We start from the raw sequence: 17,886 nt of genomic DNA on the forward strand, positions 1-17,886 counted from the left end.
AAACACTCCAATCAACAGTGGAGAAAATATAAGCAATAACATGTGTGAGATTATATCTTATCATGGTAATCAATTCACTGTACATTTGTATATTAGAAATTTTCTATAACAGTTAATACCTATGTATATATTTTAACAGTGGCACGGCCAAAGTCCTTCTGGTACTGCTTCCAAAGGTTGTCATCTAGAGTTTTTGGGTAGAAAAGCTCTAGGTATATCCCAGTCATCCTTTTAGCATACCTTCAATTTCCCTCTATTGAGTCTATTTCCCTCACTTTTTGTGGCTGCACTAAAAAAGTAAACTTATTATCTTCATGCCACCATTTTCTTCCTTATGCTCTCTGTAACGTGATTTTCACCTGTGAAGATGAAACATTATTTGCTCACTTTCACAATCCACAGTGTATTTTCTTATCATGAAAATATTACTTAAAATGTAAAGATTAAAAAATAAGTTGATATAAATGGAAACATTTATATATATCATACATTGATATATATTCTTTTTCTGTTGACCTAGTAAGCATATCTTAAGGCTATTTCCCCAACATCTATTCCACTCTTCCCCCCAGTAGGTGGCAACCACGTGGTTTGGGTGGGCGGCACACGTCAGGTAGTCTCCCTCACTTACTACAAAGGGTTTCAGGTTAGTCAGACCTAAGACGTCAGAGCACGGCCTGCCGTTCCCTGGGGGATGAATTAGAAGTGCCTCTTCACTCCGTGCACAGTTTGCAACTCCGGTTGACTAGATCTGAGAGCAGACTAGCTCAGATATGGAACCTGATTGTTGTTGTGAGTCATATTATGTCAGTGAAAAGAATCATTGTTAAAGTAAAGTTAACACCAGGGACAGTGAAGTGCAGATATAGAAGGAAACAGTCCCTGATAAAACATAACTAGATGCTGGACCAACCCGTTCTGAAACCTTATCTACTTATGGATTTTCTAGTTAAATGAGCCATTATATTTCCTTATTACTTGTCAGATTCCATGGAAATTTCTTTAAATATCACTGAAAGCAACCTAAGTGGTAAAGCATGCTTTCCCTGTTGGTAAACTGTTGTTATGGGGAAAGTCCTGGAACAGACTCTATCTTTAAAGCTCTGTGTTCTTTTTTTTCTTGCCTAAACTACTCATGGCATTTGCACAAGGCTTAAAATTGCACCTTATTTATCCATTGCTTACATATGAGGAATGTGTCTGTTATTCTCGTGGACCTACTTACAGATGAGCTCATTTTCTCCAGGGGGTTATGATTGTGAGACGTCTTCTGGGATTTCCAAACCTTGGTGTTTTTTCTCAAAGGAAAATGATGTTATTGAGTCTGTTAAGATGTCCTCACCTTCAATATGGTTTTCAAAAGTTACTATATTTTCACTGACTGTTGCATTTTTTAAAATTTATATATACGTTTATTTACTTTTAGAAGAGGGGAAGGAGGGAGAAAGAGAGGGAGAAAAACATCAATGTGTGATTGCCTCCTGCATGCCCCCAACTGGGGACCTGGCCTGCAACCCAAGCATGTGCCCTGACTGGGAATCGAACCAGTGACCCTTTGGTTCATAGGCCAGTGCTCAACCCACTGAGACACACTGCCCAGGGTGACTGTTGAATTTTTAAAAAATATTAAAATATCTTCTAAGAAGAAAAGAAATGAAGAATAAAGACAATGGGATTTTTTCATAATGTTGACTTCTTGCTATATAGATGCCTAAATATTCCTCTATCAGGAGAAATTTTTTTTGAGATGGAAATGTACTAGACTGGTGCTATGCAAAATGGTAGCCACTAGCCACATACAGTTATTGAACACTTAAAATGTGACTGGTGTAGCTGAAGGGCTAAAATTTTAATGTTATTTAATTAACATAATAATTAATATGAATTTAAATTGCCATATATAGCTAGTGCAGCTATGTCTAGGAGCTACTATACTGGACAGTATATCTCTAGATCAACCTTAGACTATTACAGAGTTAAATAGAACAATGGCAAAAGATTGCTGTATCCAAACAAATGTGCTTTTTTTCTTTATTTTTATTGTTGATACTATTATAGAAGGGCCATTTCCCCCCTTTTTGCCTGCTTCCACCCAGTCCCAACCCCTTTTCCCTCTGGCCATCACCACACTCTTGTCTGTGTCTGTGAGTTATGCAGCTGTGTTCTTTGGCTGTATTTTTATAGCCTTTTCTTATCTTTGGGATGCAGCTCTACATTGATTTAATTAGAATTTGTTCATTTAAATCAAATTAAGTGAGGCTTGTGTGGACTTTCCTTTCCCTCACATGTCACAGCTGACTGTGACATGTCCTCTTCATCCTGTATCATAAAGCTCCTTAAAGACATCATCTCCTTTCCATTTCCACCATCACTGTACAGGTTCCATGTGACCTTTATTATTTTAATAACTTCTCAATTTTTCTCTTTACTACCACTCTTGCTCCTTTCCATCTCACTTCCTACCTGTTCATAGAGAAATCTTCCCTAAAAACAATCTCACTATATCACTTCACTGCTTAGAATACAGTTCACACTCGAAATGTGGTCTATGGGTCAACAGTATAGGAAGCATCACTTAGAGCTCATTAGAAATGCAAAATCTCAGGCTCCCCCCCCCAAACTAACTGAATCAGAATCTGCATCTTAATGAAATCTACAAAGGTGATTTTCATGCTCATTCAAGTCTGAGAAGCACTGTTGCAGGATGAAGTCCAAATTCCTTAGCATATCTTTGAGGTTCTGGTTAGTTTTCAGCTCATCTCCAGCAGTGGCCCGTTCCCAATTTCTTAAAAACCATACTCCAAGTCATATAAAATAATTTGCACTTCTGTGTTTTCATTTTTGTCCCTTTGCCTAAATAAGTTTCTTTCCTGGTCTTAGAAAGCTATTCAAAATTTTTCTTACTATGGTTTCTCATAAGTTAGGCGTATCCTCATTGCACTCCTATAGAACTGTATAGATACCTCTCTGGTAGCACGTACCATCATGGATTATAAGTATTTGTATGTCTCTCATGTTATACTGAACTTTTTGTGGTAGGCATTATTTCTTATACAGTTATGTTGTTCTCAATAGTTCCCAGTATATGACTGGTGTCTGAATATGTTTCCGAAGTGAGAATTAGCTAATGGTAGTATTTCATAGAATCATCACAGTTGTATAGAGAATCTTACTGATCATCTTTAGAGAATTTTTATTTTACAAGAGAAAAACTGAAGTCCCCAAAGTTGGATGACTTTTCCAGAATAATTGGCAAGGTGACACTTTCTCTGTTATAACATACTAGGCACCCCACAAAATATCCAGGCAATAAAAATGATAGTTACTTTTCTTTCTCTGGTATTTAAATTATCTAAATTTCTGTTGACTAAGTACAGGCTCTAATAAAGTTGGATTATTCTTGATCTCTTTTGTTAATCTTTTCTTCACCTTTCCTTTGTGGGAAATGACAGGACTCTTTTCTATCTCCCTTTCAGTTTAGTGTTATATGACACTAATCAGAAAGATAGTGAAGTAATTAGGGATGCAGTACCATCACTACACAGCTGATAGTAAGCTCTGCATCTCCTTTCATCAGATCGAGGATGTGGTTTCTTGAATTTCACTGTGTCTGGCGGAGTAAAGAACACGAACTAAAGCAATTGGATCAGGCACTATCTAGATAAGACTAAAACGATCCTCATAGGCAGAAGGGGACATTTAAAGTATACAGCAGTCAGTTCATATTGTAGAAAATAAACCTACCCTTTGTCACCAAAAGCCACAATTTTGTGGGAAATCTTGAATTGCAAACTATTCCTAAGTGATTAGATTTTTGACAGACTTCGACAATCACTTCCCACATGCTTTCAAATAAACAACCATTATCTTTTCTTACAGTTGGGAAGTTTGTTATGACTTTATCTTCTCTCACTGTGTGTCAGCCTATGTAAATAACATCTATATAAATTATTATGCTTATCTTACAAACCCTATGCAGTTTGATCCATTTTTGCCATGAGTCTTCGTCAGAAGATGGGCTCCATATTCCTGGTATTCTAATTAGTTATTTCTGAATTCCAGCTGGGATCAAAATCTTGTCCTTGGGGAAAACATACACTAATCAGAGTGCTTTACTCTTTTGTAATGGAGAATTCAGTAACTCTATTTCAACCAAATATATTAAATGCAGTATGATAATTACATGATGGTTATGACATGGATTTTCCCTCTAGGAACACACTATTTGAATTTTACGGATTTTCTATACCGATTACACATTGTGCATCTGGGCCTAATCCATATGATGCTAAATATAGCACAACCATAACATTTGAGGTGCCAACTGGGATAGTTTGGGGAGTAAAAGGAATTGCAATAAATAATTGCACCTGATCAACAGATTAAATGACTGTCCTGGGCAAACCCAGGTAGTGTCAGGAGACTGAAACATAACTAAACATCAGTTTCAGTTATAATTGCTTTTCACATTTTAAGTATGGTAGTTATTAGGGAGAAGTTTGGATGAAATGAAACTATTTTACGATGCCTATTATATGCCAGACACTGAAGTAAAAGTGTACTCTGGTTTAGTCAGGGAAACAGAATAAATGTGTATAACAATGCATATAACCATTGTAAGCATTGTAAGCATTGTAACCATTATAGTGGCATGAATACTGGACAGGGATCCCGGAGACCTAGATCTGAAAATTTGTCTTGAAATTCAATCTTTTCCTGTGTTCAAAATACCTCTCAAGCTGTTTTCTTACCTGTAAAATGAAATAATACTAATTCTTCATAGGATGGTTGGTATGAGAAGAGGGTGAAAAATGTGACAGCAGCTAACAGAATTATCTATCAAATAAATGAATGCTTGATAAAGGGCTGAGTTTGCTGATTTCCAAGTTTAGTGAAAGGCAGCCAGAGTGGAAGTTAGAGACATATTCTCTTTTTAAAAACTTTCATCAGAAAGAGTTTTTTACTATCTTCTATGGCTACTTTTGCCCCATTCATACCTCCATCTATATCACAGGTGGCAAATACAAGGCCCAAGGGTTGAATCCGGCCGTCCGCCTTGTTTTATCTGGCCCGACACCTTGTTTCTACCTGGCAGCAGCACTGAGCTCCTTGCCCCTAGTTAAAGGGTAGTTACTTTTATACAGTCCTAAAATTACATTTGGCCCTCTGAAGGCAGCTGTGAGGCTGGTGTGGCCTTCAGTGAAAATGAGTTTGACACCCCTGAATATTATTTTTGAAATAAACCTTAGATATTTTGCTAATTTCATCCATAGGTATTTCAGTGTTACTAAGGATTCTTCATCTTTTAACATCATTACAGTATCATTATTAATCTAAGAAAACAATAATTTCCAATTATTCTCAAGTACCTGGTTACTGTCCAAATTTCCAGCTTTCTTATATTAAGTTCTTTCCCCAGTTTTTTTCTTTAAAAATCAAGGTCCAAATGAGGTTCACGAATCCTTATATGTGGCCGATGTCTTCTAAGTTCCACTTAAAGTATAGTATAGATTCCCCCTTCCATCCTTTAGTTTTTCCTTGCATTATAATTGTTGAGAAAACTGGAATTTGTCCCATAGAATGTTCTATAATATTCCACAGATTGCAATCCCATGGCACTATTTGATATGGTTTGGTGTACTTAGTATTTCCTATAAATTGGTACATGAATCTAGAAGATGTTCAAATCAGTTTTTTATTTATTTTTGGGAAGATAACTTCACAGGTTGTGTGGTGTTCTTCCATTGTGAAACGCATGTTGCCTGGTTTGATTATCTTTTGTGATATTAGCAGCTTTTGCTAGTTAATTGATATATGTTTATTGATTTGTGCATGAGCACAAGCGAGAGAGAGAGACAAGACACACAGACACTGACCTGTGGTCTCCAGTACGTGCCATGACCAGGGTTTGAACCCACAACCTTTTGGTGTACGAGGTGCTCCAACCAACTGAGCCACCCACCTAGGGCACTATTTAATTGATATTTAAGGCCTAGATTCATTTGTTCATTAATGGTTTTTAATTTATTTCTGATATCATAAAATTCACTTTTTTTTTTACTTTTGTAGTGGTCAGAGTTATAAATAAGATGAAAAAGTAATTAATTAGAAAATAGTAATGGTAGTTACATCTATATGTCCAACCTCTACTACTGTCCTCTTTTACTTGAAAGATGTGTTCATTGATTGCTAGAAGGGAACACAAGTAGAAATAACTTTATAATGCTATAAATGAAAGATGATTATGATTTCCCCAGATCCTTTTAATATAAATGGCTCTATGGGTTTTATGACATAATAAATAAGAAATAGCCTCCTATATTGCTAAATACACAAAAAGTAATTAATAAAGCTTATCTACATTAACATCCACTAAATATTTAATTACTTCTTGGCTTCAAATTCCAATAATTAAATCATACTAGTGTCTAGCTTCTTTTCTAGGAACAAACAATGTATACTTTCTCTGATGCCGTGCTCTTTTGTTATCACTAATAAAATACTGTTATTTTAATTTAAAATGACAGTATGGTCCTATAACCATACCTAAGCACTTTGAACTACTTTTCCAATAACAGTGATTAATTTTTGATGAACCAGCCATATTCTTGCACCCAGTTCTTGGCAATGAAATAACATGTTATCATGACAACTGGCAAAGATTAACAGTCAGCTGTGGCCACTGCACTGGCTGACTCACCCAGGGATCTAATCCATGACCTTGACCTCATTATCATGCTATTATAATCTACTGAGCAAGAGTCAGTAAAATAAATTCTGAAGCAGAAATTCTGTATTTGTGGCTCCAAACCTACAAACATACACCTGCACATCTGTGTCCTTTTGGTAATTCTGTTAGCAGGTGTTTGGATATGGATGAAGAAACAAAGGCAGTATATTATCCTGAATATCAAAGCTAATCATGTCTGTCCTCTGGCTAAAAAAACTCTCCACTGCCTGTCTAGTGACTGACTATAGGACAAGTTCAAATTCTTTAGCATAGCATACAAAGTTGTAACACAGTCTTGCCATAACTTATTTCTCCAGGCTTATCTCTTGCTACAACGCCCTGCCTCCTTTTCTTTACACGCCAGTAATAGTAATTTTTCTCATTATTTTGTGACTGCTCATGTAATTGTGCAGCATATATTTATTGAGTCCCTATAATACATGAGACAGTTTAATAGGCCCTGAGGAAACTGGAGAAAAAGGCATATTCCTTGCCCTGCCCTTGAAAGAATTCACGGTCCAGCTGAGGGGATAGACAAGGAAATAAATGTCAACAGCACTGAGTGACAAGTGCTATCCGGGAGCAAGACGTGTACAATGCCTGGGGCAAACAGGTAGAAGGAGGAGAAGGGGAGGGAGGAACACATGGCAAAGACAAAGAAGGTAACTGAGAGGAAGGTTATGTGAGAGAGTAGAAAAGGTGATCTATAAATTGAGGGATTGGAAAAATCAGAGAGATAAGAAACTACACATTCAGTGAAGTACAAATAGGTTGTCATGGTTTAAGGGGGTGATGTGTTGGTAGGCTGGGCTGGAGATAAGGCTAGAGGTAGGCAAGAGCTTAATTCTAAATGACTCTATATTCCCTGACAGAGTTTAGATCTTACTTCTCTGTACCCATTTCTGTCTTTCAAGTAAGATTTTTCTCTTTCTCCTGCCCAACTGAAACCGATAATGATGACAAATCCTCTCCCCAGAAATTCACTCAGTATTTGTTGGAATACCTATTATGTGCCATGTAGTTTTAGGTGCTTGGGATATATTAGGTACATACTTCTCTATCTGCTTATATTCTAGTAAGGGGCAGCTGATAATTAATGTTAACATAGAAAGTGGTAAGTACTATGGGGAAAAAAGGAGGCTGGGTAGATGAGATTGGAGTGAACAGAAAGGAGGTAGGGCAGGCTGGAGTATTAATAGGATGGATAACTGAGCACAAATTTGACAAGTGAACCAAGTGAATATCTTATTGAAGAGTGTTAGAGGCAGTGGTAACAGCTAGAGGAAAGTCTAAAAGAAAGAAGTAGATGAGGTCAGAGAGCTCATGCAGGACTTGGAGGTCATTGAAGGAATTTAGCTCTGAGAAAAATGGAGATTTTTTAAAGGTCAAAAATGCTCCGAAGGTTTTTTTTTTAAAGACTGTATTTATTTATTTTTAGAGAGAGGGGAAAGGAAGGAGAAAGAGAGGGAGAGAAACATTGATGTGTAAGAGAAACAGCGATCAGTTGCTTCTCACACACCCAGCTGGCATGTGCCCTGACTGGGACTCCACCTTTTGGTTTGCAGCATGATGCCCAATCCATTGAGCCACACCAGTCAGGGCCACCACAGGGTTGTGACCAGTGGAGTGATATGACCTGACTAATGTTTCCGGAGGCTTGCTCTGTACGCTGTGTTGGGAAAAGGAATATAGAGCTGCAAGGAAAGAAGCAGAGAGATCTGTTAGGAAAAACCATAGAAATGCCAACCGTCCATGTTTATTTGTGTGTAGAAGAGCTGTAATGATTCCAAGCATTGTGAGGTAGCCAGATATCTCAGCAAGGATACTTGAGCACTCAGTAAAGTCTAGTGATGTGACTATTTTAGTTTAGATATGCCTCCTTTGAAGATAACTAGTGAGTAGCCCTTACTCATGAAAAAATGAAAATCCACAGACTCACAGGCTTCAGAAGCTTGTGTACCTATAAGAACTGAAAAAGGACTTGCATTTTGGAATTAGTCTGTGGCCCATTAAGACCTTGAGAATTCAATGAAGATAGCTCATTACTTACAAAGTTAAATAAGAACATGGTTTTAACTTCAAATGTGTTTGTACCTTTGAGGGATATGCCCAAGTAAAACATAATGCCGTACAGTACACAGTGAGATGTGATAAACAGTTTAGGTAAAAGAGTATACCAGAACAAACAAAACATCTCTAAGGTCCACATTGGGGTAAGATCTAACGATAGATATTTTTAAGGTTATTTTACTTTCTTTAGTTCTGAGCATAGCAATCTTATATTAAATTGGGCCCGTAACTTTGAAAAGTAGTCCATTTAAAATTCTATGTGACTCCTGGCTGGCGTAGCTCAGTGGATTGAGCGCGGGCTGCAAACCAAAGCATCGCAGGTTCGATTCCCAGTTAGGGCACATGCCTGGGTTGCAGGCCATGGCCCCCAGCAACTGCACATTGATGTTTCTCTCCCTCTCTATCTCCCTCCCTTCCCTCTCTAAAAATAAAGTCTTAAAAAAATTCAATGTGATATTCTATCTATATGACATAAAAATTTTCATTTTGAAATGGTGTATGAATCAGGGTGGAAGATGATTCTTAAGATATTTTCACTCCTAAGGATTCCCTTTAGGAGGAAAGACACAAATAGTTGTAGTGAAGAAATATGAAAAGCAAATACAGTATAGCAGCAAGCACACTCGGTTCTGCTCCGATCCTGTAAGTGGGGTGTCCCAGGGATACCTGCTCATGCACACTGTATTTCATATGCTGGCACTGTGTCCAGGCTGGTGAGAGCCAGTGGGGGTGCAGGCATACACAGCTGCAGGGAACCAGCATGCTATGTGACTGGCTGAGAACAGTACAGGGCCCAGGATATGCCTCTCTGCTGTAACGGAAGCCAAAATTGCCCAGTTTGCACAACTACTTTTAAGTTCACATTTTATGTACTCGAAATAACCACACCATTTTAACCTCACAGTTTCAGCCTCAGAGTAGTATGTGTATTCTGGCTACTGTTTCTGCTTGGGTTGATAGTTGATTGGAGGTGGTGTTACTTCTTTAAATCTGGCTCAGAAATAGTTGAATAAGGTAGAATATTCCACCCATCTCTTTTGGTTATTTTTAGTTCTCCTCTCCTCCCCTTCAAAGGAGCTCTTAGCTATTTTAGTGGCACAAAAGGTTTCCTTGCCTAAAGTCAGAAGTGTGTATACTTACTGGTACTTGTCATTGCATGCAGGGAGAAGGGAAAGTGTGACTATTAGAGAACTCAACGTTTCAATTTTAGATTAAAAAAGGTTCAGCCTCCCTGCAAGTGTTCTTTTTGCTTGTTTTCCGCTGCCCAGTTTCTCCTCCATGACCCATTTTGCAATGTTCACAGTGTAGTTCTCAGCCTTCATTACACATTATTCACTTGGAAAATTAAAAAAAAATATACCCATGACAAGGGTCCTAACCCCAGGTCTAGGGTCGGATCCAGGTGGTATTTATAAAAAGTGACTTGGGTAATTTTAATGTGCAGCTAGGGTTGAAAACCACAATGATTTCAAACTGGAGTAAAAATACCAGGTTCTAGATGCAGTGCTGCCTGTACTAGAGGGCTGACCTTAGTACCCAATTTCCCATAGGTGGATGAGGTTGGATTAGAGATTTACAAAAATTTTCTAACTCTAAAACAAAAATGAAATAAAATGAGATTTTTATTTATTTATTTATTTATTTATTTATAAAACGTATGCTATCTAGTTTGCTCAGCTCCAAAGACATGGGAACTGAATTATTTGGAGTATGAGAGTTTGGTTTGAAATCAGGTGAGTAATAAAAAATAAAATACACATAAAACTTTCTTTCCTCTTCCCAATTACAAGGCACGTGAGAAAAGAAATGTAAGCTTAGAAATCCCAAGAGACTTCTAGGGCTGCTTTGTCTGCCCCCAGCTCTCTTAAACTGGGAGCTAGTCACATGGTACCAGGGGACAGAGGCAGGAGGGACGGAGTCGGGTAAACGTAACACAAACTCCAAAGCCCTCACTCGCCAGCGTCAGGCCATAACCTGGTCTGCTACTCAACTGGCGAGTGCGGGAGGCGGAGTAGGGGTGTGTTCCTGTAAGGGCACCTCCCCCCACCCGCTCTGTCATCCCCTGCGCTGGCCGAGAGCACCCAGAAGTGGGGGCGAGCCCCGGGGACCCACCCCCAGCCCGTCCCCGCCCCGCCCCCACCGGGAGGGTAGTCGACCGGACCGCACTCACCCCACTCGAATAAAGCTGGCTCCCAGGCGACCCTCCACCTCTTTCACCGAACCCATCTCCAGACTCCCACTCGACTCCAGCCCGACCCCCGAGCTTCTTCCCCTCGTCTCCCTGGACAGGGCCGGCCAAACAAGGCTAAACACCCGTAGACCGAGCCCTTGGCCCCTCGTCGCTCACACTCAGCCTCCGGAGGCTCCGGACGTGTATTTCTGCCGCCAGCCCTCAGTTTTCCAGAACTTCCTCACCGCTCCTCGCCCCCTCCGGTGGGGCCTCAGGTCCTTGGAATCACCTGAGCTTCCCACTCGCTCAACATCTCCCTTCCCCTCCACTCAAGTGACCCCTTGCGCCCCCCAACCCTGACAGCCCAGGGCCTACGCTCTCCCTCCTTCCAGGGCCTGGCTCACGGCCTCAGGAGCCCCCCCCACCTCACACGCTCACCTCCCGTCCGACTCCCGGCCGGCCCCCTCCCCTTCCGTTCCCTCCTTCCCGAACGACGGGCGCCCCTCCCCTCCGGTCACACCCATCTCGGATACTCTCCCCACTCCGGTCTGCACGCTCCCACTCCTCTACCTCCCGACTCGACCCACTGGGTGCCCCCTCCAACCGGCTCACACGCCCGTCTCCTCGGACGCCCCCTCCCGCGACCTCCATCCCCCCGCCCTCAGCCCGCCTCCTGCCCCCTAGCCTCGCCTCGCAGGGCCCCGGCCCACAGATCGCCCTCCGCAGGGGTGGCCGCCGCCCGCCCGAGGTGCCGGTGCCTGGGCTGCCGGGAGGTGACGCGGCCCCCGCGGGAGGAGCCCGAGAAGCGGAGAGGAGGAGGCGCGGGCGGCGGCGGCGGCGAGCGGGCTCTAGGCGCTGACTCCGCGGACCCAAGGGGTGACGGCGGCCGAGGGACCCCGAACCCGCGGGTGATGAGGGAGGATAGGCGTCGGCAGCCGAGGGGCCCCGGCACTCTCCGCCGCTAGCCCTTGTCATCCCTTCTGCGCTTCCGCTTCTCCGCTCTAGCCCGGAGGGGTCTCCGGCGGCCGTCCCCGGCCCCGCGGCCACCTCCCTGCCGTTCCTGGAGGGGTCCTTCTTCCGCGGCGCCCGGGAGCCCGGTGACGCGTCAGCCGTCGGGACGGCCCGGCGGCTTCTCCGGGAGATTAGCCCCCGCCGCCTCAGCACCTTCTCCGCTGCGCCTCGGCGCCCCTCCGGCTCGCGGGACGCCGCCTCCCGACGCTGGGAGCGAGTTGCCGGGACTCCCCCGGGGGTGCTGGCCGGCGGCTACCCCGGTTCCCTCGGAGGCGGCGCGCGCGCCCCTCGCCCCCGCCGCGGCCGGACACACTCGCGCCCTGGCCCGCGCGCCGCCCTCCCGCCCGCCGCCTCCAGTCACCCCACCCTTAGTCGTCCCCGCCACCTTACTCCACCACCCGCCCCCGCCGCTCCGCGCACACCACGTCCCGGCCGGGCCTCACGCTCTGCTCTCAACCCAAACCGCTCACTTGCCAGCCCTTCGCCCCCGGAGGCTGAGGGAACATTTCCCGGAGCGCACTCCTCAGCCCGCCCTCCCCCCTCGGCGCTCGCCCTCCCCTCCCCCCGCTCCTTCTTTCTTGGGGGAGGGGGGCTGTCGCCTGGGATTGAAGGCCATTGATTTGTATGTATTTGTCCCGGCGCCGGAGGCTGCCCCAGCCGCCCGAGCGGGTGCCGCCGCCGCCAGTGGAGTTGCCTCCCAGCTTCCCCGGAGTGGTTAGGCTCCGCCAAACATGTCGGCTCCGGTCGGGCCGCGGGGCCGCCCGGCTCCCACCCCGGCGGCCTCTCAGCCGCCTCTGCAGCCCGAGATGCCGGACCTCAGCCACCTCACGGAGGAGGAGAGGAAAATCATCCTGGCTGTCATGGATCGGCAGAAGAAAGAAGAGGAGAAGGAGCAGTCAGTGCTCAAGTAAGGACGCAGCTCCATCTTCCCGCCTCCCTCCCTGCCCTCCGCCCCCTCGGCGGCTGCCCTGCGGCCGCCTGCGCGCCCCGATCGCCGCCCTCCCTCCCGCCGGCGGCGCCTGGGCCACGAGGGCTGCGGCCGGCGCCGGCCGCCGGGGCTGCTTTCTGGGTGTCAGCACGGGGGTGTGTGTCGGGGAGGGAGGGCGCGAGACCGGCCGAAGCGAGACTGGCGAGTCTTTGGGCGTTGTAACGTTCCCGAGCGTCCTTGGTGATATCCCCGCGGGCAAGTTCGGCTCCGGGGGCCCCGCCGGGGCAGGGGCTGAGCCCCGGCTCCGCGCGTGCCTTCTTCTCCGCCGCCGCCCGTGCGCCGAGGCAGTGACTGGGGCAGTGCATCCAATATGGCCGTGCACAGGTGCTCCCGGTCCGGACCCGGCGAAGGCGCGCGGGCCGGGGACGCGGGTGCCGCCGCGGGCCGCACGTCCGGCGCTTCCACAGGGCAGCTCTGGCCCCAGCGCTGAGAAGAGCAGAGCTGCCCACGGTCGCCTCGGGCAGGAGGACAGCGGTGCGGGCGAGGGGCCTGTGCTCTGCTGGGTCTCCGGTGGGTGTGCGACCGCCGCCATCTTCCAGCCCCTCCCCCTCGGCGGGTTCTGACACCCTGCACTCTGCTGCTCTTCCTGTTTGCGACTAGTAAATCTAGTTAATCCTGAAGAGACTCCAGTTCCTACCATTGCTGCTGTTGGGGACTCTTCCTTACCTCGTGAAGTTCTTTCTGTTCGGGCTCACAGTCTAGGCTGCCGGGATTTGGCCGAGGGTGGGAGTGAAGGCAGCAGCCAGACGGCGGTTTAGCGGCGGTGTAACTTCAGCACTAGGAACTGTCCAGACGGATAGCTATTGCGTTGAGATGCTTTCTTGTTAGTTTCTTGTAAATGTTTTACGGTGATTTGTTTTCTCCTTACTGTGTGAAGGAGATTGTGCAGAAGATGCATAACCTCTTTATGTTTTCCCAACTCACCTTTTTTCTTCTTACTTGAATTATTCACTAAGAGATTAACTTGTACAGTTTATGTGCCAAAGTGGGACGGTCCCATCGTGTCATTAAATATATTTTCCCATATTCTTCACAGAAACACACAATTGAAAGTGTAGAGTTTCTTTGTGAAGAAACTAACACATCAACCTTTAATCATGTAAATTTTAAAAACAGGTTGTTGAATTGAGTATTCTTTAATACACTTAACAAAGAAATAATTTTCTGTCAATACGTATCTTTCCATACTCTAACAAATGTATTACTTTAAATAATTTATGATTAAAGTATCAAATATTTGTACATGTTTAAGAAAAATACTACTTACCAAAGTATGGGAGGACTAGAGAGCAAATATATTTCTGACTTACTAACTGAAATGAAGAATTGCTTCTTCAAAGATAATTTCTGGGCTTAAGTCCTTTATGAGACTGTGGTTTATTAGTAGGCTTGGAAATGGAAAAAAAAAGATTAAGAGATATAAGTAACTTATTTCAACAAATAGAAGCATAGAGCATTATTTTTAAATGCTTTTGAGCATACTCCTAACTTTACTGTGTATACTGACAATACCAAGCTTTTGATGACTGAGAGTCTGATATTTAGATATATTAACTTATATTTTTACTATATTGTTATAAAATTAGCGTTGCAAAAGCGATGCTCAAATAAAACATTGTTTTACTTCTTTGGCCCACTATTTAAAGGTAGATTTTAAAAAATTTCTTTATAGTATGCCAAATAATAGTATTTATTGGCAAATTCACTATAGTTTCAAATCTGTTTATTCTAATATATAGAAATTAAATGAACTTTTGAGTAGTGAATAAAAAATTACTCAGAATGAACAATATGCTAGAAAAATGTTGTGAAAGGTTTGGTTATTCAGGTGAGTACATGTCAATAAATTACACTTCTATGTAAACCTATATACTATGCAAATACATATACTGTTTGTGCATTCATATGTTTACAATTTAGGTAGAAACAAACATTCTCTAAACATATTCAAACAGCCTATGAATTTACATTGATGAAAAATCTATTCATATTTATTTTAAATATATATATTTGCATTTCTTCCTAACTTTGGAAAGGGTCTTAGCTCAAAATGGCTTATATCATTTCAGAATTATTTTTTGTTTTTCATTTTAACAATAAATTAGTTGGAGGTTAAAATATAATATATTTGAAAATTTAATTGTAAATGTTCTTTGAAAGTGATTTTGTCTTTTGTAATAAAATAATAGGCAATGAGTATGAGGAAAACAATAGGCTTAATAGAATTATAGTAGAAATGAAGCATTTTCAAGAATTTGACAATTTATTAAGTAATATTACTATTGGATATTAAGTTTCCCATGCTATATATGAAAAACCACTACTATTCTTCAGTGGTTACTATTTCCCATTTCCCATTAATTTTTAAGGGACAAATATCTGGTTATGACTATACTATCCTTTGTTTCTCTTTAGTGATGTCTTTTCAATTGCATGTTAACATCTGTTCTGAAAGGTCATGGCCAGAGAGAAATAAACTGAAATTCAAATTCATATCTGCTGTCTTTTAACATCCGTGTTAGGAAAAGAGTTTGATGTGTGAAAAATTGAAACTTGGATGAAAATATTTTTGTGTGATCAATATTCATATTAAGTATTCATACAAAGTGGGTGTGCATTACAAGATGATATATTGGAGTATAGGAAAAATATGAAAATATATTTAAATTTCTATTTTTATTTGAAAAAGAAAGAAATTAAGCTTTACCAATACTTTATATAGGTTGACAGTATTAAGATATATATAATTTACAAATAAATATATCTGTATTAGGAGGTTCATGCCTGACATATTTTTAATAAGACTGGTGAGCAATGATAAAACAGATTGAGACCACTATGGTAATTTCTTGTCTTAGGAGCTGGAACAATTAAAAAACTATATTTAATTGTTAGCAATTTCTTCTAAGCCTAGCTGAACCTTTTACCATCAAACACCATTTTACATGAGTAGACTAGGATTTTGGAAGCATTTTTATATACCTAAAGATCCTTAAGTAGATCAATAATTACTTTTGTTTATTCTTATGTGAATTCCATTAAAATTTTTAGTTGGGATAACTCTATCAGTAAATTTTATAATGCCCTTTTACTGATTAATGTTAATTTTAAGCCTTGTCTTTCAAGACTGTAAGCTTCTTGAGGGCAAGAATAAAAATGTACCCTTCTTTGGAGTTTGTGTTTTGCAGTTCCTTTAACACCTGTGCATAGTAGTTACCTAATAAATGTTGATTTATCTTGTGGTAATGTTAGTAAGGTAGTTTACCATTTTTGTTGGGTAAATGGAGAATGATTTTTTTTGAAGGAGAAGCGTGACATAAACATGTCTATTTTCCAGTGAGGCTTTTTTGTTTGCCTGTTTTTTATTTTTTTGGTGTGGTACTTGGAAAAAATATGAGGAACACAAACCCACTGAAAATAGAAAGGTAGTCATTCAGTAAATATTTATTAAATTTCTACTGTGCGCATATCATAGTATTTCAGGTGGGATGTTGTCAGGAATTAAAAATTATGTGTTTCTTGACGTATATATTATGGTTTCAACCTCAGTTTAGATTTTCTGTTAATGTCAAAGGGGTGATTTGCTCCCATAATATACAGGAAATAATAAAAAAAATTCCCTGATAGATCAAGGTTATAACTTAGCTTATATTTAAAATAGATGCGCAGTTCTACATATTTTGATGATTCAGTTTTAAAAGTACTTTCCAAAGTCAATTTGTAATCTTTATTTAATAGGTAATAAATAAACGGTATAAAATTTCTTACTTTTTTTTTACAAAATTTCTAACCATTTTCCCTAGTCAGAGGGAACTACTGTTGCCAGTTTATTGTGTATAGTTCACCAGAAAATCCTATATACAAGAATAGATATGTATATATATCAAATATTTTGTGTCTGTATATTTGTGTATGTGTGTGCACATGCATGCATGATGTATGTATAAACAAAAAACACTAATGTGTCTTGAAGTTTACTTTTTTTTAAGATTTTATTTATTTATTTTTAGAGAGATGGGGAAGGGAGGGAGAAAGAAAGGGAGTGAAACATCAATGTGTGGTTGCCTCTAGCACACCCCATACTGGGGACATGGCCTGTAACCCAGGCATGTGCCCTGACTGGGAATCAAATTGGTGATGCTTTGGCTTGCAGGCCTGTGCTCAATCCACTGAGCTACACCAGCCAGGGTGAAGTTTACTTTTTAGGAGATAATTTTCACACTCATTAATATAGCTGCCTCTTCATTTTAATGACTACATAATATTCCATTTTAGGAATGTTCTGTAATTTCTTTAACCAGTGCCATATTTTGGGGTAAGTTAATTCTAATTATTTTGCTGCTAGGAAGAACACTTAAATATCTTTGTACAAATACCATTTTGGACATGTGTGAATATATCATTGGGATAAATTTTTAGAAATGGAATTATGGTCAAAAGTCAGTATATTTTATATTTTAATAAATATTGCTAAATTTACTTTCATACAGGAAGTATACATAAGTGACATATACTAGGGAGACTTTCCCACATAATTGCCAACTCAGTGTGTAATAATCATTGCCAATATTTTGGTGAAAAATATGCCATGGTAGATTTAATTGCTGTTTTCTCAGTTGGGGGTGAGAGCCTTTTACATTTGTGTAGAGTCTTTTGTATTTCTTTTTCTGTTGGTTGTTTTTAGTGATCTTAGATGCTCTTTATATGTTTTTTGTTTTGTGACCTCATTTGTGCCATTTTTTTTACTGATCAATATTTTAAAAAATGTATTTGAATTTATTACTTTTTGTTTTATGGCTTGCAGTTGGTGATAGAATGATCTTCCTCATTCTAATATTAAAAAACCCTACCATATTCTTGTAGCTAAATGAAAATTTAAGAACGGTATGTCAGATAAATGATGCAATTTAATCATAC

At 41.4% G+C, this 17,886-nt stretch overlaps 1 protein-coding gene across 25 annotated transcripts in view; it reads left to right on the forward strand.

The window, feature by feature from the left end:
• The first annotated feature begins 12,495 nt into the window (after positions 1 to 12,495).
• The window catches only part of RIMS2 (regulating synaptic membrane exocytosis 2), a 467,197-nt gene continuing 461,806 nt past the window's right edge, over positions 12,496 to 17,886 (forward strand). For all 25 annotated transcript variants that reach the window (XM_045861580.1, XM_045861553.1, XM_045861554.1 and 22 more), the window contains exon 1: positions 12,496 to 12,888. In XM_045861580.1, the coding sequence (XP_045717536.1) occupies positions 12,713 to 12,888 (176 nt within the window). In that variant the 5' untranslated portion in view covers positions 12,496 to 12,712. The remainder of the gene's footprint in view (positions 12,889 to 17,886) is intronic.

This window comes from Phyllostomus hastatus, unplaced genomic scaffold (genome assembly GCF_019186645.2).
Source record: "Phyllostomus hastatus isolate PE091 unplaced genomic scaffold, TTU_PhHast_1.1 phas_scaffold_21, whole genome shotgun sequence".
NCBI classification, from domain to species: domain Eukaryota; kingdom Metazoa; phylum Chordata; class Mammalia; order Chiroptera; family Phyllostomidae; genus Phyllostomus; species Phyllostomus hastatus.